This window comes from Gossypium raimondii, chromosome 13 (assembly GCF_025698545.1).
Source record: "Gossypium raimondii isolate GPD5lz chromosome 13, ASM2569854v1, whole genome shotgun sequence".
In the NCBI taxonomy this organism is placed as follows: domain Eukaryota; kingdom Viridiplantae; phylum Streptophyta; class Magnoliopsida; order Malvales; family Malvaceae; genus Gossypium; species Gossypium raimondii.
The window spans coordinates 38,394-62,477 of NC_068577.1; the positions used below are offsets into that span (position 1 = coordinate 38,394).

The following is a 24,084-nucleotide window of genomic DNA, read 5'->3' on the forward strand; positions in this document are numbered from 1 at the left end:
TTAAATTAACGATTTTAAGGATAAAAGGACTTAATTAATATAATATCATTAATTTAAAGATACAATTAGAATATTTTGAAATTTGGACAACAATTTAGATGAAGATCATAATTAGGAAACTTCTTGTGCAATTAACTCTGTTAAAAAAACCAATAGGAAATAAAAAAAGGGGGCCGCCCACGCGGCAGAGCCCAAACGTTGAAGGAAAGTCTTCGGACCTTTCCAAAAAGGGAACGAAACGAAAAGACCACTAAAATCTGCCATTTCCCCAATTCCTTCATTCTAAGACTAATTCAAAAGTCTTGGTCTTTCCTCCATCAATTCACGCATTAAGCCCCTTCTGTATTTTCTCCGCAAGCCAGATTTCAATGGCGGAATCGCCGTTGGAACCACAAATGGGCTCCGAACTTGAATCGCTGGCCATTCCACCAATGGATCCGTTGTATCTCTCCTCAGATCTAGGGTTTCCTCTCGACGAAAACGATGATTTCCAGCTTACCTTCGACGATTTCGACGAATTGTACTTCCCTTCCGATTCCGACCATCTCATCATGCCCGATTCTTCCGGCGCACCCGCTTTCACATCCGAATCGTACGTGGAAAGGTACCTCAATTCTTCCTCCCCGGGACTTGACAGTTTCAGCGGCCCCAATTCTTCCGGCAACTCCCATTCTCCTATCTCCTCTCTAGGCTCCGGAAATTGTGGTTCGGCCGTTTCCGATGACACGAATGTTACATCGCCGGATTCTGGGAATAACATGGATCAAAAGATTGATGTTGAAGAATTGGGGAAAAGGCGAGTGTCTAAAAGAAAGAAAGGTAATGAAGAAACTGATTCCATCAAGTGTAGAAGATCATCATCGCTGCTGACTGACAATTATAAATCCAACTCTGATAATAAGTTAAATTCTCTGAGCGAAGAGGAGGAGAAAAGGAAGGCCAGGCTCCTGAGGAACAGAGAGAGTGCGCAGCTATCAAGGCAGCGGAAGAAGCATTACGTGGAAGAGCTGGAAGACAAGGTCAGAACAATGCATTCTACGATTACCGACTTGAATAATAAGATAGCCTTTTTTATGGCTGAAAATGCTACCTTGAGACAGCAATTAAGTACCGGTGGTGCTGGTGGTGGAAGCGCTGGAATGTGCCCTCCGCAGCCAGTGCCTTTGCCGATGTATCCACCAGTCGCATACCCTTGGATGCCCTGTGGTCCGCCGTATATGATGAAGCCTCCTGGGTCTCAGGTGCCATTGATACCTATTCCTAGGTTGAAAACACAGCAACAATCAAGGCCAGCTTCCAAAGCTAAAAAGAATGAGAGCAAAACTAAGAAGGTTGCTAGTGTTAGTGTTCTGGGAATGTTGTTTTTCATATTATTGTTTAGTGGTTTGGTCCCCATTATGAACGTAAGATACGATAATACCCCTGTTGGATCTGGGCCTGGTTTTGTTGGAGATGGGTTTTACGAGGTGCATCGTGGGAGAGTTTTGAGAGTTGATAGTCATTTAAATAGATCTAAGTATAGTAGGGATGCAGCATTTTCTTACGGTGATTTTAACATTAGCAATAGAGTTCATGGTAGACGCTCAGAGTCTGGTGGTGAGCGCAAAGAGACTGGTGCACAAAGTGCACCTGATTATATAAAAAATGTTAGTGAGCCTCTCACTGCTTCGTTATATGTACCGAGAAATGATAAGCTTGTGAAAATTGATGGCAATCTGATAATTCATTCAGTTCTAGCCAGTGAGAAAGCTTTGGCCTCACATAAGGCTTCTGAAAGAAAGAATAAGGAGACAGGTTTGGCCATTCCTAAGAATTTCTCTCCAGCACTGGCCATTCCTAATGCCAGAGAGAATGGAGGAAAGCATTCACGTGAATATAGAAATCCTGCAGAAAGACCGATGGCTCTTTCTTCAGGCTCTGCTGATGCTTTGAAGGACCATATCAGGTCAACTGCTGCCGATGGTAAGATGCAGCAGTGGTTCCGGGAAGGAGTGGCAGGTAATTCTTTTACTGTTACATTTGCTAATATGCATGTTGGGTGCTTTTCTGGATGTGAATGTTCTATAAAATTGGACTGTAGGTGTAATGCTCCCAACTCTACACTTGTTGTATGTGTCATGTAGTAAGTTGATTGTTTCTTGTCCTTTGTTTTAGGACCGATGTTGAGTTCGGGCATGTGCACCGAAGTGTTCCAGTTTGATGCCTCTGCTCCGGGAGCCATTGTTCCAGCATCCTCAGTTACCACTGAATCTGCCAAAAATCGTCAGAATGCTACCCAGCTTAACAAGGGTAGAAACAGAAGGATTCTCCATGGTCATCCTGTTCCTCTCTCTCGATCTGATCTGAACATAACCCAGGAGCATGTTGGAAGAAATTCCGGAAAGCAAAATCTTCAAGGTAACAAAACAGCTTCTTCTATGGTAGTTTCTGTGCTTATTGATCCCAGAGAGGCTGGTGATGGCGATATGGATGACATGATTGTACCAAAATCGCTCTCTCGGATCTTTGTTGTTGTGCTCTTAGATAGCGTCAAGTATGTTACGTATTCTTGTGGGCTTCCGAGATCTGGTCTTCATCTGGTGACTGCTTAAAGGGATAAGAGAAAAAGGACTGCTACTTCGGCTTGTAGTGTTTATATATATATTTATATATATAATGGTATAAGTAATTATTAGATATAGTGGCTAGGAACAACTTCTATAACAGTTTAACCTCTATGTACTTTTGGATTTGTGTTCTTCAATATCCATAACCTTTTGGCTTTCCTGCTCATGGGTACTAATATAGTAATATTTGCTCAGTTTTTAGAGCCATAGTATGATGCCTCTGCCAATCAATATGGAGATGGTTTTTTGGCCATCATCAATATGGAGAATTTTGTAGCTATACTTCTACTTTATGTTTGATTATCTTTGTTTAGAAGAGAAATAAATAAATTAGAGAAAGTGAAGGAAAAATAAAACATCATGACCCGACTGGTGATGCTTTTAGTTGAAGCTAAAGCTTCTGCTTGGAAGGTAGAATGAATAATGAAAAGACAGAAAAAAAATATTTATATTTTATTAGTGTGATTATGAAAAGGTAAAAGAGAGTTGAAAATAAGGAGGAAAATGAAAATCTATTACTTAATTTATAAATCTTTTTATATAAAATGCAAATTCCTTAGTAATATAAATTTTTTTTGGGGTCATAAAAGGATAGCTTTATTTAATAGAAACGAGTGTGATACAAATGTGTGTTGATTGAGTCCATGAAATCTGAGATATTAAAATACACTACATAAAAGTCTTCAGAGAACCTAGCATAAGATAAAAGGCTAGGATTAACATGACTTTAAGGTTTAGCTAAAGCATGGGCGCAACGATTACCCTTGAAGGTATGTTGAAGTTGACTATTTAGGAATCTCCTCAACAAATAACATTGAAAATATGTATTCTATGGGCAAGTAAAAGATCATCCCTTAAAACGCCCAAAGTTCAGCCATGATATTCAAAGTGTTGCCCCAATAATGATGACATCCAGCAATCCAGGTACCATTATCATCACGAATAATAACTCCCACACTCGCAGCTCCCAAATTTCCCAACGAGGATGGCTTTATGCGAAATAGCAAAGTACTCCACAGCAAGAGAGATGGCTCTTTATCGAATGTCGTTGGCATTTAAGGGATTATTAAAGATAATTGCATTCCTAGCAATCCAAATGCTACGAAGGAAAAAGGTAAACATGGTTAGCCAAGGGATGTGATGTTGAGGTGGGGATGATTTCAAAGTCAAATTATTTTTAAGCCAATCCGGGAAAAGGAGGGAGGAAAACCCATTCCCTCGTCGAAGAGGGATGGGGAAGAAGACTCCAAAGATGAATGGTGAACGAGCATTCACGGAAGAGACGATCAGTTGTCTCAGGAAAAGAATTACAGAAAGCCATTCAGCAGGGATGTCGAGACCTCGGGCACGGAGGAAATATCGAGTTGATAGAAAAGAACCAACAATTTGCCAAATGGAGGAGAGTTTAGGTGGAACTTTTAGGTTCCAAATCCACAACCAATTTCCCGAACTTCGAGGAGGATTGATAAGGTTTGAAGCAATGTGATAAGTTGATTTAATTGAAAAACACCATTGGGGGAGGTGTTCCAACACAAAACATCAAGACCATCAGTGAAGAGAGGAAGAGGATACACAAGAATACCATTCTTAATGGTGTTCAGAAGGTCAAAAGAGGTATTGTAAGAACCAGTATAAAAATCTTTAACCAAGAAGTAATCTTCATTAGGGAGGAAAGGTCATAAATAAGGGAACAATCCTTAATAATCCAACGAACACCATTTTCGATAATATGTTGGACACTCTAGAGAGCTTTCCAGGTGACCGAGGTATTGGACTTAGTGTTCGAACTACTAAGATATTTTGCTTGAAGGATTTGAGCCCAAAGGTCAAAGCTGGAATTTACAAGATGCCGACAGAATTTTGAGAGGTGAGCTTTGTTTTGTGCTTTCACTTGGCGGATGCCAAGACCTCCAACCCTTTTAGAATGAGAAATAGTGGCCCAATTGTTAAGGTGAAGTCTAGAGTATGATTTTGTCCTACCCCATAGGAAATTACGGTTCCTATGATCGATGGCAGAACATATGCTTGACAACACCTTACATTGTATGAAATAAGGAGGATAAGCCTAGGGGTGTGCAAAATTCGGGTAAAATCGAAAAAATTCAGTTAACCGACGAATTACATTAATCGATTGGTTAACCAAATTTTTTCGTCGAAAATCGATTAATTATTTTTGATTTTTCGGTTAACGGTTAATTCGGTTTGAAACCGGTGGGTTAACCGAAAAAATTAATAAATAAAATTATAATATATAAATATGCCCACTATTCATCTAAACCCAATATAAACCCAAGTATTTAACCCAACCCAATTACCCAACTCAACCCAATCATAAAATTAAATTACAAATAATTTAATAAATAAAAATAAAATTTTAAAACTAAGACTAAAACTAAAGTCTAAAAGTCTAAAAATAATTTAATTATGTAGTGGTTCAATTTGGTTAATTCGGGTAATTCGGTTAGTTCGGGTAATTCGGGTAATTCGGGTAATTCGGGTAATTCGGGTAATTCGGTTAATTCGGTTAATTCGGTTAATTTTTAACCAAAAATAAAAAAAAACATATAATTTTCGGTTAATTCGGTTAACCGACCGAATTAACCGAAAAAATTTCAGTTCGGTTAATTTTTTTGAAAAAAATTTCGGTTCGGTTAACGGTTAAAGATTTTGAAAGGTCAGTTAATTCGGTTAATGTTATTTCGGGTCGGTTAACCGGTTGGTTAACCGAATGAACACCCCTAGATAAGCCTAGTAGATTTTAATAAGAACGAGACCTCCGACAGGAGAGAGGAGATTAGCTTTCCATCCCCTAAGTTTGTAGCAGAGTCTCTCAACAATCAAAGCATAGTCCTCCTTACTAACACGTTTATGGTGAATCGAGTAGCCAAGATAGCTGGTTTCACGTATCTCTAAAAAGTTAGTAATCTAGGATTTCTTAGAACCAGGAGTGTTAGGAAAGAAAAAATTATTATATCTAAAATGAAATATTAAACATTTATTTGTATTTAGCTGGCTCGAATCCAGCTTGAGAATCTCCATCCAATGTTCGATTTGTTTTTAAAATAGGCTTATCTTTTTTTGTTAAAGCTCATATTTTAAGCTTCATTTTCTAATCCAAATCTTTATAAAATTTGACAGATCTTCGAATTTGAATGAATAACATAATTTTTAAATAGATTTACTTCTAATTTATTAATTTTAGTATCTAACTTAAAATGTACAATGAAATATAAATTATTTCAGTAAACATTTAATATTTCCTTTCGAAATTGAACAACACTATTACAATTTCTAACACTCCGATTTGTAAAAGATAAAAGATTAATGACTTGACAAAATTGTAAAGAGTAAGAGCTAAAAAATTATTATACCTTTTAATTCTCAAAATTTTCATTTCAAGATTCAACTATTATTAGGATTAATATAATTTTAATCGATAAATTTGAAAAATTGACCCTCTTTAATACTTTTTATTCTTTTCCATGCAAATAGGCCTGTGGTCTTTGAACTTGGAACTAGGTTGTTTTTTTTTTTTGTTAATTATTATTAAATTAAGATACAAGCTTCTTTTTATTATTTCATCTATCTAAGAAACATTTTCAAAATTAAGCTGATATGATTTCTTTGGTCACTTTAGGATTAGGAGATCCCACCACCATCTCACCAACCATTGCTTCCTTCCCCATAACTTTCTTTCCATTTCTGACCTCACCCACCGCACCACCTCCACTCAAATCAAACATTATTATTATATTACCAAACCTACCGCAATCCACCAACCATAGCGCTGATGTGTCCTAATCCCATTTGCCCTTTACCACAACCCATTTGCATTGAACAGGTGAAGATATCAGTCACTCTCAAATGGACCAAAACTCTTGAAAATTCAATTCACCAACTCCGCCTCCCTTCTCTCTCTCGTTCCCTCTTATACCAACTTCGCCCCAGAACCCCTTTATCAAAGGAACCAAAAAAATTTCAAAATTAAATCAAATAAAAATGAGTCTTCCTCTAATACTCACCGTCTCCATCATCGCCTTCTTCTTAACGTACAAGCTTTACCAATGGCTAAGGTTCAAGCTCCCACCAGGTCCACGCCCATGGCCGGTGGTCGGCAACCTTTACGACATAAAGCCTATTAGGTTCCGGTGTTTTGCGGAATGGGCGCAGGTGTACGGCCCCATTATATCTGTTTGGTTTGGTTCCACTCTCAACGTGATCGTGTCGAATTCGGAACTGGCTAGGGAAGTTTTGAAAGAGCATGATCAACAGTTAGCTGATAGGCATCGGAGTAGATCGGCAGCCAAGTTTAGCAGAGATGGACAGGACCTTATATGGGCCGATTATGGACCTCATTATGTTAAGGTAAGGAAAGTATGCACGCTGGAGCTTTTCTCTCCGAAGAGGCTTGAGGCTTTGAGACCTATTAGAGAAGATGAGGTTTCCGCCATGGTTGAATCCATCTTTCTCGACTGCACCAATCCTGGTAATCATATTTATTTTTCTCCTTTCTTTAACATTGCTTTTTTTTTTAATTATTTCATTGTTTTTTTAAACAAGTTTTATTATAAAGTTGAAAGCAATAAGTAACTAGATAGATATATAAAACGTTATTAATGAAAAGATAAAATTGTAACTTTTGTTAAAATTAATATTTTAATCTTTAATTTATAAGAAATACTTTTATCGTCTTTTAGTCTAAGCTAATGTGTGTGTGTGTATATATATATAGATAGATAGATAGATAAAGGAATCAGCATCTAGAGTCAACACAGTAGAGACGCGGTTCAATTCTGCTTTGAAAAAGAGTTTTTTTTTTTTTTGGTAGATGCTTTGAACAATAGTTAAGCGTATAGATGTTGATGGATCGAATTAAGGTAGAATTTATGGATATTTATTTAAATTTGATTTTATGAGTTTCTAATTTTATTTAAGTTTTTTCTATTTATAATTTGTTAATTTAAAACTATTTAGAATCATTTATTTTTAGTTATATATCTTTTATTTAATATTTAGAATTTTGTATTTTTTACTAAACTTTTAGGCATAAACTTTTATTTAATATATTTTTTCGTTTGTTATATTTTTGGGACGAAATTCATTTGTTATATTATAGTATAATGTATTTAGTATTCATATGGAATAATTAATTTACATAATATATAAAAAATATATAATCAAATTAGGTTCAGGTAATGATTATTCAGATTTATTCAAATCCATATTTCAAGTTTGATTCCTAATATAAAGCAGGCTTTAAATTTAGGTGAAAATACAAGTTTTAATTATTATTATTATTATTTATCTATATAATATTCAAAATTATTTATAGTTTTTTAAGTGATTTTAAATATGTTGGAACTTACCTCTTCTTACATACTATTATTAATTTGTTAAATCTTTTAACTTTTATTTTAAACAACAATCTCATTATAAATTTTTATCAAATTTTTTATATAATATCTAGAATTATTTATAAGCCATTTCAACCCCTAAAAAAATAATACACTTTAACACTCTTGAATTCACAGTACAAATTGTACATTAAAACTTTCACATGTCTTCCTAGACCTATAGGCTTCTAACAAATCTTATTGCGTATATATGGACCACAAGGAATACGCAAGTGAACCACAAATGTACTTGAGTACCATGTTTTCTTTAATAACTATTTTTAAATCTAAATTAACAGAGGAAGATATTTAAGAGATAGAAAACTTTTTTCTTAATTTTTTAAAGAAAGTAAGTTTATAAATTCTTAATTTATTTTCGTGACATTGAAAAATCTTTGGGGTATTCATTTCAAATGAGTTAATTGGTATGAGAGAAAATGTTTAGCTACTCCTTGCTAATTCTGGTTATTCTGTGAAAATAAAAAATCAAAACTTAAATAAATAAATTTATAATTAGAGATGGGTTTAGGTGATGTTTTTTTTTTTTTTTGTAAATAAATATAATAATTAGAGTTGGGTTTAGGTGATGTTTTTGACCTCTTTCTGTTTGACGTTGCAACCACTTTTATTAGGCATGAATACGTTTCTTGACTAGAATTGTTGAACAACTTTTCTTCTCTTGTTTGAAACGTTAACAATTTTTTATTTTTCTTTTTGATATTTTTTAGATTAATTTATTTTCGAGGTTTGTGATTAACTCTCCTAACAGGATAGTTTCTGAAATTAGAACCTTCCATTTTCTTTTCAACCTAAAGGGAAAAAATAACCCACCCTCAAATTTTATCACCCAAGCTTTTTGGTATTTCACTTGATCTCTTTGAAAATGGTTCTCTTTTGACTGATCAATTCAATCTAAAGACTCTTTAATTCAATGATTAAAATTATTGATGGTGTTCTTTTATTCCTAACATTTACCATAAATCTGAAATAATATAGGTTCTTTTTTTTTTTTTTTGTACATGGAACAAAGACTGGTATTAACAAAAACACATAAGGGTTAGACTACCTAGACTAGTATTTCTTTGGTTGAAATAATAGAGGTTCTTGTATAAGCTAATTTTGTGGCATTCCAACAATATCTGAATGTTGATTGGACTTGAATCCAAGCAGAAAGCCTGGGTAAAACTTTGCAAGTAAGGATATACTTAGGAGCAGTGGCATTCAACAACATAACAAGGCTAGCATTTGGGAAGCGTTTTGTGAACTCCGATGGCATAATGGATGAGCAAGGCCATGAATTCAAGGCCATTGTGTCTAATGGGCTTAAGCTAGGTGCATCACTCGCCATGGCTGAACACATTCCATGGCTTCGTTGGATGTTTCCATTGGAGGAGGAGGCTTTCGCCAAGCATGGGGCAAGGAGGGATCGTCTCACCCGAGCTATCATGGAGGAGCACACCCTAGCCCGCCAAAAGAGCGGCGGAGCCAAGCAGCATTTTGTTGATGCCTTGCTTACGTTGCAAGACAAGTATGACCTTAGCGAGGACACTATTATTGGACTTCTTTGGGTAAGCATCTTTATGTTTTGGAGATTGTTATCAAGTTAGGGTCCATAGCCATCAAGCAAAGTCAATTCTTACAAGTAAATGGAATATGCAGGACATGATTACTGCAGGCATGGACACAACAGCAATCTCAGTCGAGTGGGCAATGGCTGAGCTTATTAGGAATCCAAGAGTGCAGAAAAAGGCACAAGAGGAGCTAGATCGTGTGATAGGATTCGAAAGGGTGATGTCTGAAACTGATTTCTCTAATCTGCCTTACCTTCAAAGCGTAGCCAAGGAAGCACTAAGACTGCACCCCCCAACTCCTCTAATGTTACCCCATCGTGCCAATGCAAATGTGAAAATCGGTGGCTACGACATCCCCAAGGGATCAAACGTGCATGTTAACGTATGGGCAGTAGCCCGAGATCCAGCTGTGTGGAAGGACCCTGAAGAGTTCCGGCCAGAACGGTTCCTAGAGGAGGACGTGGATATGAAGGGTCATGATTTCCGATTGCTTCCATTTGGTGCAGGGAGGAGGGTGTGCCCTGGTGCACAGCTCGGGATCAACCTGGTGACATCCATGTTGGGTCACTTGTTGCACCACTTTTGTTGGACAACAGCGGAGGGAGTGAAGGCTGAGGAAATTGACTTGCTTGAAAACCCTGGACTGGTTGCTTATATGCGGACTCCATTGCAAGCTATTGCCACTCCTAGGCTGCCTTCTCATCTCTACAAACGTGTGGCCGCGGATATGTAAGTTTTTTCCCTAAACTTCTAATTCTTATTGCTCTTAGCATTAGATTTTGAATTCTGAACTTTTTTCTTTTGCAAGTTCTGTTGTATTATCAATTATGTCTCATGTGATTTGTGACCGGTCGCGTGAAAGAAGACCAAATAAAAACGCAGTGAGATACATTATACTATATATTATCTTACTATATAAAGTTTTGTTTCTTTGTTGTAAAATAATTTAATGGGTTCTCTACACATTTTTCTTCCTAAGTTAACACATTAAATTTACAAAATTCCTATGTCAGACTTGGGATGTTATCAAAATACATCATACAGAAAACTAAAATCATACTCGATCTTGAAGAGTTCTAAAAGCATTCCCCATCAGATATGATGAATAGAAGTTATAGTCTATCTTGGGAAACCATGATCACATGAGGTGTATCAAATTCCTTAAGTTGTATGCATGCTATGTAGCATAGTTTTGGTTTACTACCATAACATTTTCTTTTTCTTATTTTGATGTTAATCATATGCACTAAAACTAAACTTTCATTATTAACAAAACTCAAGGTTTGATAACAAAAAAACTTCCATTAAAATGAAATTTTGGTTGATATCAAGTGAAATTATTCGAATTTTGACATTCTCTTCCCCTATACCCTTAAACAAAATTCTTAGATCTTTTTTTTTTTATTAATAGATATTCGTAATATTATTCAAATGCTTTAATTATGTTTATAAATTTCATTATTGTTGGGAGAATGTACTTTCTTTGGAAGAAGTTTTCGAAGTGACATCCGTCGAGTGCTGACAGATTTCAAAATGGTGGAATTATTGTGCTTGAGACATCGATTTTACCCTTGGGTTTTGTCATTTGATTTTTCAAAAATCCCTCGATGGGTTCACGAAGTGGGACCGTCTACCATTTGTACCCACTAATATTATATAAGGGCATGAGTTTGAACCCTACCAAAGTCAAATGCTCACATTTCCTTGGTGGGTTGGGCAAGACACTTCCACTCTGTGAACCCAATGAGGGCTCTTTGTGGAGTCGAGAGATAAAACTTGAGACTAACTGCAAACATCCCGAATACAATACCTCCACCATTGAGGGGTCTATCGATTCCCAACGGACGACACTTTAAAAATTTCTCCTAAAATAAATTTAATCTCCCCTTAACAATTATTATATTGATATATTTTAATGGCGTTAAATAGTTTAAATAATATTTATATTATTTAATAAAAATAATGTTTACATTATAATTATAACACCTTATACCCGACTCGATCACTGGGTCTGAGCTACAATATGTCATATTCGTTGTCAAAGCAACTACGGTAAATTACAATTCAATATAACAATTACATATTATTAAGTTCAAAATATAATTACATGTTATACAATCATATTTTGGTTTATACAAGCTTATGAAAGCTATTTTAATAACATGAGATCGAATGAGCACTAAAATACAAAGATTTTTAAATATTGGGTTGACGTTGCGAGTTTGGGGGTTCCAGGTCGCGATGTCACTCACTGTCCATTTCTTGTTGTGACGTTGAGGGTTTGATGTTTGAGATTGAATGAGACTCGATTTAAGGACCAAATGCATATGTTTGATATGATTTTTAATTGAGATGAATTTATTAAATGTTATGATGTTAAATGTTTTTCGATTGATCAGTAATACTTTGTAACCCTAATCTGGCAATGGAGACATGTTAGAGTTTGTTGCATTTAATCCAGCGATGAAGACGGTGTTTCATTGAGTCTTTCCTTTTTAGTTTTGCTTTTCTTTGTGACATTGAAGGCTAAATTTAAAAGAACAAAAAAAGATGAAAATTATTATCTTAGGATTTAGAGTGTTTCCATTTTTTTTTTGTATATTTTCAATCGGATTTAGCTGAAATTTTTGTTTTTTTAGTTTTTTAAGTGAAGATCACAAAAACTACAATAAGATCAAATTACACAATGTGTAAATGTTGAGGGTTAGATTTTTTAAATCAAGACTAAATTCACACAATATATAAATGTTGTGAGTTAAAGTTATTATATCATGTCAATTTTAAAACAATCACCATGAGCTAGGTGATGACTATAAAAGACAAAATCAAATAATGAAGTATCTATTTTATAGCTTTTCATAATTATATGATAAAAAATTAAGAGTTAGATAATTATCTGTATAGTTACCATTAAATTTTTTTTTTGTAACCAAATAAATAATATTTAAATTAATAAAAAAAATTTGTTAGGTGTGAAATAGTAAAATAGTAATAATTTCACTAATTATGGTACCATATATATTTTTTAATTCTTTTACAGTAGTTCGAAGTTTGTGCTGCGCTCCCAACAATTTGTCACTAAAGCCCCGTTCTGGAACCACATCTTAACCGTATAGAAAAAAGGGCGCGATAAGCAAGTGATGGGCGAAGCTCTCCCTGTAGACTACCATACAAAACACCAAGCAAACACAAAGATTTGGGAAATTTCCAAAGAAGCTGCTGTTGCCGGGAAATTTCCCATATCCAAATCCCATTACTCTTTAATCTTTATTGCTGATGCCCATTGGAAAATTGGCCAAGAAAAAATGGGGTTAGACATAGTGGAACCAAACACTTGCGTTAGAGGTTGCTGCTCCAGCAACTCCATCCCTCTTCACCTTCCCCCTTCTTCCTTCACTCTTCTTTCCGCTATTGCTAAAGGTAACTCTCTTTTCTCTTCTTTCATTTCTTTTCTTTTCCACCCAGAGTTTGCTCATCTTTTGTTTGACTTTTAATAGGGGCTGAAAGCGTTGTTTATGAAGCTATTTTGGATGGAAAGAAAGTTGCTGCCAAGAAACCAATCTTGTCTACCTCGGAGGAATTGGATAAATTTCACAAGGAATTGCAGTTGCTGTGCCAGCTACATCATCCTGGGATAGCAACTCTCCTCGCCGCTCATGCTAAACCTCCCAATTATCTGTTTTTCTTCGAATTCTATGAGAAAACTAATCTGGCTCATCAATTACACGTTGAAGAATGGATTCCCGATCTTGATCAGGCGTTGTCAATCATGCTCCAGTTAGGTATATCTGCTTTCTCCAGAATTTCCCTTCTTTTTTTTTTTCAGTATGCTAGAGTGATAGTAAAGTTTTCTTTTTCAAGTTTGGTAATACCGCTTACTGCTTCTATTGTTGAATTTTGAATTCAATTTTCTGTTCAGCTATGTCCGAGTTATATGCTTGGAGATTTGGATAGCATATTGACATAGCTTGGACAACAGAGAATGGCTTTAGGTACTATAATTGATGAAAGAAATCAGGGTTTATATATAGGATTAAAATGGGTGGTAAATGAGAGTCCATTTTGTTAAATGCTTGATATTACTGTAAATTTTGATTTTTTTTTTTTTGATGCGTGGTTTATTCAAAGTATTTTTCGTTAGTTTATAAGGTGAAAATTGAGGTTATCTTTTGACTGAAAACAATGCTAGAAATTTAAAAGCTTGGTTTAAGAAAACATATATTAAAGTTTCAGGTGGTTAAAGTTGTTTCAATCAATCTTATATTGAAATGACTTTGGCATCCATGTGGATTCTAGCCTAGGACTGGTGTTGTGGCATGCTGTACTAGGTTTTGTTCTAACCAGAAATAGGTTTTAGAAATAATGTGCCTACAAAGAATTTTATAGATATCCTGATGGCCAGAAAGGATCACTGTAGTATGACAAATATGGTAGCACGATGACTGCATGCTTTAAGTTTGTTTATTTATCTTGGTGACTAGTTAAATAATTAGTTAATGTCGGATCTGGCAACCATTTTATTGATCTGGAACATTTTGCAGTATCCTCAGTTTTTTGTGGAAATATATATATATATATATATATATATATTTAAACACAATACTATCTTGACAATTTATACTAGAAGTTTTGTGTATCCCCCTTTTTGGCCCTTTATTGGGCCAAAATTTATTAAAATTTCCCTTTAAATGATGTTACATGGTGTGCTCTTTCTGCTGTTTTCTTCTTCCAGCGAAGGCTTTGCAATATCTGCATAACAAAGGAATCATACATAGAGATGTGAAACCGGCAAATGTTCTTGTAATTTTCTTTTTATAATCTATCTCTTTAGTTATCCTTATTATCTGGTTGGTGTTGGATACTATTAGAAAATTTTGTTTTATTGAGTGAATTTTGAGCTTGAAGTTATATAACTACAGTAATGCATATGATGCAGCTTGACAGAGACTTTTCTGCATGCCTAGCTGACTTTGGTTTGGCAGAGTATAAGAAAGATCTTAGAAGAGTCTCTACTGTGAATTGGAGATCTTCTGGCAAGCCAACAGGTGGGTTTCACAAAAAAAATATGGTTGGAACTCTTATTTACATGGCACCTGAGATATTGACGAAGGAGATACATACAGAAAAATCAGATGTCTATAGCTTTGGAGTGTCTATCAAGTAAGAATAAGGATTCTTGGAGCTTCTATTAACAACGATTGTTTATAGTTAATGAATAAGGATTCTTGCCATGCTAACATACAATATAGATTGTACGTGATTAGCACAAAAGAGAAAAAAAAGGATATATTTCATATCATACTCATAGACTATTAGTTATTGTCAACTGTTAATCTAAAATACTAAGATTATCTTTTTATAGTGCAATGGAAGATTCTAGAATATTTCAAATTGGGTTAAAACATTTTGGTCCTTAGAATTGTAGTGGAGATTTATTTCAGTACCTCTCTTAATTTGTAAAAATGGCTGATGCATACATGACTTATATTTTTCTGATATTGAAACATTTCCATATGTTTCCATTAGATATTTTAACAGGACAGCAATGTAACCATTTGAAGAGGTTTAGCACTTAAATTGAATCATAGAGAGGTTAAAGACCAAAATGATGATTATTTAAAAGGATTAATTGCAAACTATGCTTTTATCCTATTGAAATACTAAATTGTGTTAATCTTTTGGTAATAATATAGTATTTGGAATAAATTTGAATTAAAATTAAATGAAATTACATGAGTTATTAAACATGACATTACTGAGTTGATAAGTAAACGGACCAACTTAAGAAAACTTTCTTATCCTGTTTTTTATTTTTTATTCTTGAGTTGGCTGGTCTACTCATCATACAACATGATTTATTCATGTCATAATCATGTTAACATGAGTTTTGGTATAAACCCACTAAAGTTTAACCTCAGCCTGCTCCAGTTTTACTTTGAAGTCATAATGTAATATTCAATGTGGGAAAACACTAGCCCTAAGAAATTCTTACCAATTTTTGTACGGAGAGCTACGTAGCAGGTTATCATCTTTTCATGAAAAATCCAAGCAATAAGCTAATCAAGAAGGTTACCCTTATTTATTTATAGTGGTGATATTGTCGTCCAAAATTTGTGACTAAATCAGCTGCAAATAAAGGGTGCTTTTATTGTTATGTATGGTATTTGGCCTTAAAAGAGGCTGATGGGTTTCGTTAGGAGAAAATATAGCAAACTACTAAGCAAGAAACTGGGATTTGTGATACAGAAATCTCATTTACATTCTGTTTAAATGCAAAATCATTTTAGTTTCTTTGCTGGATCTTTGTGATGTGAAAATTTAGATATTGTGAAATCAATGTTGAATATGTTGTTTGGACTTGGGGTTGAGTGTCGAGTATGGATATGTGTTTAAAACATGTATGTTCATTTTTCTAAGGTTTTTCCCCCTTATATTTGGGTGGTACTTAATGGAAAGTCGGAGCAAGATAGTGAAAAAATATCCTAATCACAGCCCTTAAAGTCAAATCCATTTTTTTTCTTTTTCATTTTCACTGTTTTATGGTATTCACATTGTCTATATCTCTGTATCTGTTCTTTTTTCGCCACCATTGCCTCCAATATGCACTGGACACATACCCAATACAACAATAGCGCTTGGTGAATCACTCAATCTGGTTTTGCCTGGGTGCTGTCATTAACTGTTACAGTAACTGTTAAGAGGTACCACCTTGAGCTAGATTTCTATGCTCTAGCATGGTTAATCTAGTTTTGATTATGCATTATGGAGTGATTTTTGCCAGTGCATCATTTAAATTCAGTAGTAGCTTAATTGCAGTGAAACATTAGCTTTGTTGCTGTTCAAAGGGCTATAACCATGAAGCTTGATTTCCATTTAATTGCAGTGAACTGCTAACTGGCGTTATCCCATACACTGATATCCGTGCTGAAGCTCAGGTCAGTCTTTTCTTCGTTATGCTTATCTTGTCATGTTCTGTTAATTATGAGAGTAAGTTGCTATGTGATAATTCATGCCTATGCTTATTGAGTAAAATTTCAGTTTCCAAGACAAAGCATATTATTTGGTTCTTAGGTTGAACTATTGCTGTTGGTACTTAAAACATTGAAAACAATCAAGGTTGAATATAGTTTCTACATATATGCAAGCATTAGTGGCCTCTGAATGGGTAACTTATGTTATCTAATCTGACCAGTTCGAACAGTGAACCACAGTTTGGTTTGGTTGAGTTCATACTTCCCTGGCTTCCAATTAATTTGCTCAAATCTGGTCAAACCAACTAAACTCACTGTATTTGCTAAAGTCCAAATGGTCCAATCCAACTGTCCAGCTTATGTTATTTGTTAGTGGCATACTGAGAAAGTTTCAGATTATGTTACATATTATTATCTTAATATATTCTGCCAGTCACCTAGCCATATAGATCTTTGTGGTCCATATAACAAGGAAATTCTTCATATGGATTTTCCAGTTGCTGGAAATTAGGCATTAGTTTTTACGAAGAATTTCTAAGTTGTGCTCATTTTAACATGGGTTCTATTCCTGCATTCCGTTCACTTGGAGACTGTTGGGGAAAGCGACAAAGAAAATCTGCTCTTACAGTTAGAGTTTCTGGTGCTTGAAGAAATATCCTCATTGACCATGCATGGAGAACAAAATTAGTAGCATTAATCAAGTATAAGTTGAATTATATCTTTTTATCATCTTCCTTGTGATATTGTTTTAATTCAACTAAATTTTAATGATTTTTACATCTGAATTAACCAATGATAAACGGTCAGTCATAGAATAAAATGCAGCCAACTATTTTTCTCTATCTCATTTTCCCTCACCACAGTTTCTCTTCTTACAAATTTTGTTAAAAATAAATCTTAAGCTGCATTTTCTGTAAGTTTCACAGTGGTCATTTAATGTCTAGAATTGAAGAGAGAAACAAACTGCATGTCCACAATCTTTAATTTATATTTTCTGCTTGAATTTTTTAACGCGGGGCATGGTCATTGGGGTACAGCAAAGCTAATCTCAATAACTTTTCAAATCCTGGGTGGCTGTTGACAACTCGTTGTTGCTAAAATTTTAGTAGTTATTTTTGATTTCTTTGCTACTGGCAGGCCCACACTGTTCTGGAGATGAACTATACTGAGCAGCAACTTACTTCAGCTGTGAGCTCTGGTGGACTGCGTCCAGTTCTTGCTGGTATTGAGTCTGGAGTACCAGCAAGTATGCTGTCACTAATTCAAAAGTGTTGGGATGCAAATCCTCAAAACAGGCCATCATTCAATGATATCGTGTTAGAACTAGATGATATGTTGCAACAAAGAAAGAAAATGGAGAAAGAAGATTTATCTCTTTACCAGCCTCCCATTTCTCACGTCCATCAAGTCATGGATGATGTTAACAACCTTCATACCTATCAGGAAAAGATTAACTGGTCAACCCAGGGAGAATGTGTATCCAAAGGAGCTTCATTCGGAGTACATTCTGGTTTCAGAATGTGGCTTGATGGTTTTGATGATCCTTTGGCATATCATCTAGTGCTTTCTTGGGGATCCTTTGCTACATGTGGAAGACGGGAGAGTATGGAGGACATGCACTTTCTTATGCCTTTCCTATGCAATGAGAAGGATGTTCATGCTTTTGGTATCTTCGATGGCCATAGAGGTACATAAAACCATGATACAGAATGCTGAAGATGCAGTAGAGATCATATATGAGGACAAATTCTTGTAAATCTTATCTGAGAAATTAATTCAAATACTTCTCTGCCCCCCTCTCCTTGTTTGAAGCTACTAAATTTGTCTGCGTTGAGGTTGAATCTAGTTTTCTTGTTCCTATATATTATATAATGTATATAAATTTCTGTTCTCTGGAAAACTTGCAGGTGCAGCAGCAGCTGAGTTTTCAGTTCAAGCATTGCCAGAATTTCTGAAAGCCTTAGGTTCTATGTGCAGGTGTGCTTCGCCCTGGCTGTTATGCTTGCCACTTTCAACGTATTATCCATATTCATATATTAAATAAGTGTATATATGAGTGCAGTCCTGCTGATGCACTGGTGGAAGCATTTGTTAGGACAGATGTTGCATTTAGAGATGAACTTGATTCTCATCGAAAATCAAGGAGGGTTATTCAGAAAGACTGGCATCCTGGCTGCACTGCAGCTGTTGCTCTAATTGTTAAGAACAAGCTTTTTGTTGCTAATGCAGGTGACTGCAGGACAATTTTATGTCGAAGAGGGTGCCCTGTAGCTCTAAGTAGGGTAAGCTTGCTTATTTATTTGAATTGTATCAGTTTTATAGAACTATTGCGTGTTACAATTCTAAAACTAGTTGACTTTGACATTTTAGGATCATGTTGCAAGCTGTCCTGAGGAGAGAAACCGTGTTGTTAGTGCAGGGGGGGAGGTAAAATGGCAAGTTGATACTTGGAGGGTTGGTCGTGCTGCACTTCAGGTATGCCCCTCTGTAATTTTTTTCGATTTTGACTTAGAAGTTCATTCCTTGTCACTAGTTTTATTACCAGACATCTTTAATGGTCTGCAAATTGATGCTTGATAGAATAAAGAGCAGAAAAGTCTTTTTAACATGGTAAGAAGAGAATGGATAATTCATAACCACACCTCGTAGTTACACTTGCTGTTTGGATATTTCTTTTTCATAATATTTCATTCCACCTAGAGCTTTTGAATTCCATAAATTTGTCTGTTTATTGTTGGGTTATAATTTCTTGTTTCCTGTAAGTGTTGGAAACTCCACTTTTAACTTGCTTTCCCGGGAGGTAGCTCCTTTTTGGCCAAAAGGATACAACATGAATTGTTATCCAACAACAAATTCTAGGCTCAAAGTTTTCATCTTCTGAATCTGTACTTGTTTGTTTGGCAACTTAATAGCATACTATTGAATTTTATATTCTTTTTAGAAAAGCAGGCTATATTTTTTTTTCCTTTTTCTTTTGAAAGGTTAAAAATTTTCTTTTGGAAATTGAAGTGATACGATCTGTTGAGGAATCCAACACGGATAATTAAAAACAGGATGTGTCAACTGCTCAGTTCATTATGGCAGTTTTCTAAAGAAACACTTCAAAGTTGTTTGTCGGAGTGGTTAACATATATTATAGGCTTTGTCCAATCTAATTTTCACATTATCATATCGTACTAGATATTGAGGTTATCATATCATTGTTTAATACATTATAAATTCATTAAAATTTTATGAATCTTGTTTTTGATAAACTAACTACTTATAGGATATTGGCATGGCGTTCCACAAACATATTGATACTTGATATGATAACTTTTTGAGAAATTAGAATATGGAACTGTCATGCATTGTTGTGACCGATCCAGCTCATTAAAGGGAGACCGAAACCTTAGGGCGTAAAGAAAGACCCAGATCATTTAGGGTTTTTTTTACAAAACTTCTGCTTCTTTTATTACTAGAATCATCTCTTTAAATAGAGGATACATGGGGTTCATTCTTTACTTTATTCTTCAGAACAGGAAACTAAAATTAGACTTTTAATGCAATAAGATACTTTCTAAAATAAATTATTCTAGTTAAGAATATTACTAAAATAAGCTTATTTGTCTTCTTTCCATTTTTCGCGCCTTTGACTTCTTGTCGTGCCCACAAAAGCAACATGATTCCCCCCTTGGAGAAAGAGCCTGTCCTCAAGCTTGAAGTCAGGATAAAGTTGGTGAAAGGTCCCTCATATATTTCATTCCTTGGAACCAAACATAGCCTTGATGAATGTTCAAATAAAGTATAGTATTAAATATAAGTTTTTAACCTATCCTAATGTTCTTCTTACAATCGCTTTTGCGGGCAAGACAAGAAGCCTTTAAATTGGTTCCAAAGTTTTCGAATGATTAGCTGTTGGAGACTACATGAATCAGACTTACAGTAATAACAGAGTAAGCAATATCTAGGCGAGTCACAGTAAAACCAGTTTAACTTTCCAACCAGTCGTCTTATCAGGGTCTTCAAAAGGTTCACTTCTTTGATAAGTTGTAGGTTAGGCATCATTCATGCATTACACGGCTTGGCCCCAATTTTCCTGTTTCTGTAAGAAAATATTTTTCTCTGAGACAAATAAATAACCTTCTTTGTGTCACTTCAACGCCCAATAAATACTTTAGCTACCCAAAATCCTTTCTTCGAAACTAGGTATAAAGAAAAGATCTCAAATAAAAATACCTGCAAAATCACTTTCAATACCGACAATATCATCAACATAAACATCTAATGAGGTTATACCACCTTAAGACTATTTATAAAACACTAAATTATCGCAATTACTCTTCTTCAATCCAAATTCTATCTACCAAACCAAGCGTGAAGACTTTATTTCAAACTATACAAAGATTGGTGAAGGCGATAGACTTTTTTACACTTTCTGAGTAGAGATGTCCATGGGCAGGGCTACAGCCAATTACAAAAAAATTTCAAGCCCAGGGCCTGAATAGCTTGATTTAATCTCAAATAGGATAAGGAGCTTGAGAGATGGCGATTGAAAATGTGCAGTTGTGGGTGGCAATTTCTGGTGAAGGTTGGCTGTAATTGCAAAATAAAAAGGCAGTTGGTTAGGCTATTAAGTTGGGTTGGGTGACTAGTGTACATGTGGTAATTTGATGTGGAGTCACCATTGAAGACACTACATGATGTTTAGGTTCCAGACTACTGTTTCTATGCCACAATCAAAAGTAAAACTAGCACATCAAGAATATTGAATCCATCAGCACATATAAATCAACATGGAAGTGGAACATCATGACTTTCTATCAAACAACTTAAATAACTTCTAACTTGACTTGGAATTTAGAGTTTACTACTGTGGTATTTCGTGGCTATACACTGTTAAGAGATAAACTTGCAATTCACCATGTTAACCTTCATGCATAGTCTATGTCCATGTGTTTTTGACTCAAGTTAAAGAAGAAAAGATGAGCGTGCTGTTATACTTTTGAAAGTGTTACAAGTGCAATCACTTTGTTAGATGGTTTTCTACGATATGAGTGATTAGATATTGGAAACAGTAACTTAGAATAGAACTCTTTGGAGAACTTTCTAATCATATTTTCAAGGCATTTGGTAATGCGTTGTCAATAAAGCATAGTTTAGTAAATTTTTGTCTCAAAACATGCCAAATACTTCCTCTAATGAAGTCGTCTTTTCATAGGTAACTCGCTCCATTGGTGATGATGATTTGAAGCCTGCTGTAACTGCAGAACCTGAGATAACAGAAACTGTACTTTCAGTTGAGGATGAGTTCCTGGTAATGTTGGTGAAAATTTGTACATTGTGGATGATTGTTTACAACTGGACTTGTGATCTATAAAATTGTTTGTAGATTGTACTTGTGGATGGAAGTTAATCATTCCATACATTATCACTAAAAAAAATTAATTTTTAAAAAAAGTTAAGTAATGTGAACAATCATCCAATAACAATTATTTGTAGATTGTACTTTTAGGGCTTTCTGGCTATATCAATGAATGCACATTGTATGATAAAGATTGCTGTTAATGCCCCCATGTGGTTCCTGGATTTTGGTTTGATTGACAGGTAATGGCTAGTGATGGACTCTGGGATGTTGTGAGTGACATGGAGGTGACAAACATCATCAGAGACACGGTTAAAGAGCCGGCAATGTGCTCGAAAAGGTTGGCAACGGAAGCTGCAGAACGTGGCAGTAAAGATAACATCACAGTCATTGTTGTGTTCCTTCGTCCAGTATCCACAGCAGAGAGAGTTTACTAAGGGTGTTTTTGATTGTTTTTTGTGAATTCAATTCGCTTGAAATAAAGATGAATTAAATCGTCCATGTTATGAGCAACAGCATTTGGCCTTTAGGAGCTGGTTTTGCTTCTAAAATATTCATTTAATATTGTTATATTTATTTGGTCGATACTTTATTCTGAAATAATAAAATTGATTTTAGGTCAGAACAGGTCTAAATTATTAGATTATTGGACACATAACTAAGAATTTCCACAATCAAAATTTAAATGCTGGTATGTGTCTTTTAAAATGTACTTCAATTTTTTAAAATAAATAAATAAATAGATATGTCATCATTGTATACTTAATCTTACCAAGTATCAAACTTTATATTTTTAGGTTTGTTTTGAAGCTAGAGGGTTTTTTTTAATTAAATTAAGGGCCGAAATCGTGCAGGTTAAAGCATGAATTGTATTAAAACAACTTTGAGTTAAATTATAATATTTTTAGGATAACTGAAAGAGTAATTAACCTATTTGAACTAAGAGGGGTCAAAGTCTTTGGATTTGCCCTTTCGAGTGTAAGATATTAATTTAGTGCATTTGATACAATCTGCACATGGTTAAAAAAATAGTCATTAGAAAAACTTATGTCCCAAGACATGCAAGGTAAGCAACAAGAAAAGCCTTCAAAAAATAGATAAAAACAAACATAAGCAGATGATCAAGCAACCCCCCCAATTTTCAAGAATATGGAAGAGAAAAATGGAAATGAAAGGAAAAGTAAAACTCGAAAAATCCAAAATTAACTAAGTAAAAAAAATTAATTTTTAGATTATAAAATCTCAAAAAAAATCAAGTGCATATCACGGTAACTCCTTTCTCATATAGCCAAGAACCCCCAAACTGGTCCAAGATTAATTAAGTAAAAATTTAATTTTTAAATTATAAAATCACAAATAAAATCAAGTCTATATTATCGTAACTTATTTCTTGTATAATTATGAACCCTGAACATAGATAGTAGCTTCTTTTTTTTATACTATAAAATTAAAGGGTTGGTAGATATGTACACACTACATCTAAAGAGAGACGCTCAAATAAAGAGCTGTCACTTGCTCTCTTAAAAGTTTGAACTCGAGTAAATTTTATGAATGAACAGCCTTTAATCATTAGACTAAATACAAAAATAATTAGAATTATGAAAAAAAAATTGAGAGGTGAGTTATAGAGGAGTGAAAGAGAAGTAAAACGTATATTACATAAATTCCACAATCACATTAAAGAGAAGCAAGTATAATAATTACACAATACATCCTCTACTTGTAGCAGAGTAACGAGAGGATGAACGCATGCGCACCGCTTATATGTCTGTCTCTTTCTCCTTTTCATCTTATTGTGGCTTTGTTTTATGCTGGCGCTCATTTTGCGTGGTTTCAAAACTAAGTTAATAAGAAGTTGACTTGTTGGATTTAGAAGTTGACTGATTCATCTGACTTTGCCCCAATTCGTGTTTTTTACAAAAATAATACCCTTAGTTTGTTGCGCAGAAAGAGAACCGGCAACAAATGATAGTATTCAAGAAAAGTGTTTAGAAGATGACAACAATATACATTAATTAAGGTAGCTAAAGATTTTTATGTCGTGAAAGCAGAAGGCCGGCAGCAGGGTTGTGCTTGGAGAAATATGCTGCCAAGGGAGTTGTCAAAACATTGTTTTCTGTTGCTTATGTTCTTTTTTAGCTGTCAATTTAACCAAAACGTAAAGGATGAGGTGACAAATGTCACAAACACGTTATGTGT

General features: G+C 34.7%; 3 protein-coding genes across 3 annotated transcripts; all 3 read left to right on the forward strand.

Annotated features, from left to right (window-relative positions):
- Nucleotides 1-200: 200 nt before the first annotated feature.
- Nucleotides 201-2,770, forward strand: LOC105782304 (bZIP transcription factor 17). The gene is made up of 2 exons (XM_012606970.2): nucleotides 201-1,998; nucleotides 2,155-2,770. The coding sequence occupies exons 1-2, from the start codon at nucleotides 369-371 to the stop codon at nucleotides 2,589-2,591; spliced, it is 2,067 nt and encodes a 688-aa protein (XP_012462424.1). The 5' UTR covers nucleotides 201-368; the 3' UTR covers nucleotides 2,592-2,770.
- Nucleotides 2,771-6,500: 3,730 nt separating this feature from the next.
- Nucleotides 6,501-10,469, forward strand: LOC105782306 (cytochrome P450 98A2). Its single transcript, XM_012606971.2, has 3 exons — nucleotides 6,501-7,092; nucleotides 9,170-9,567; nucleotides 9,659-10,469. Exons 1-3 carry the CDS (start codon nucleotides 6,606-6,608, stop codon nucleotides 10,301-10,303), a joined length of 1,530 nt encoding a protein of 509 aa, XP_012462425.1. The 5' UTR covers nucleotides 6,501-6,605; the 3' UTR covers nucleotides 10,304-10,469.
- A 2,159-nt stretch (nucleotides 10,470-12,628) lies between these two features.
- Nucleotides 12,629-22,510, forward strand: LOC105783210 (protein kinase and PP2C-like domain-containing protein). The gene is made up of 11 exons (XM_012608524.2): nucleotides 12,629-12,990; nucleotides 13,068-13,352; nucleotides 14,303-14,370; nucleotides 14,507-14,730; nucleotides 16,454-16,505; nucleotides 17,679-18,228; nucleotides 18,449-18,518; nucleotides 18,604-18,823; nucleotides 18,912-19,016; nucleotides 21,742-21,837; nucleotides 22,128-22,510. Exons 1-11 carry the CDS (start codon nucleotides 12,711-12,713, stop codon nucleotides 22,320-22,322), a joined length of 2,145 nt encoding a protein of 714 aa, XP_012463978.1. The 5' UTR covers nucleotides 12,629-12,710; the 3' UTR covers nucleotides 22,323-22,510.
- The last annotated feature ends 1,574 nt before the right edge of the window (nucleotides 22,511-24,084 follow it).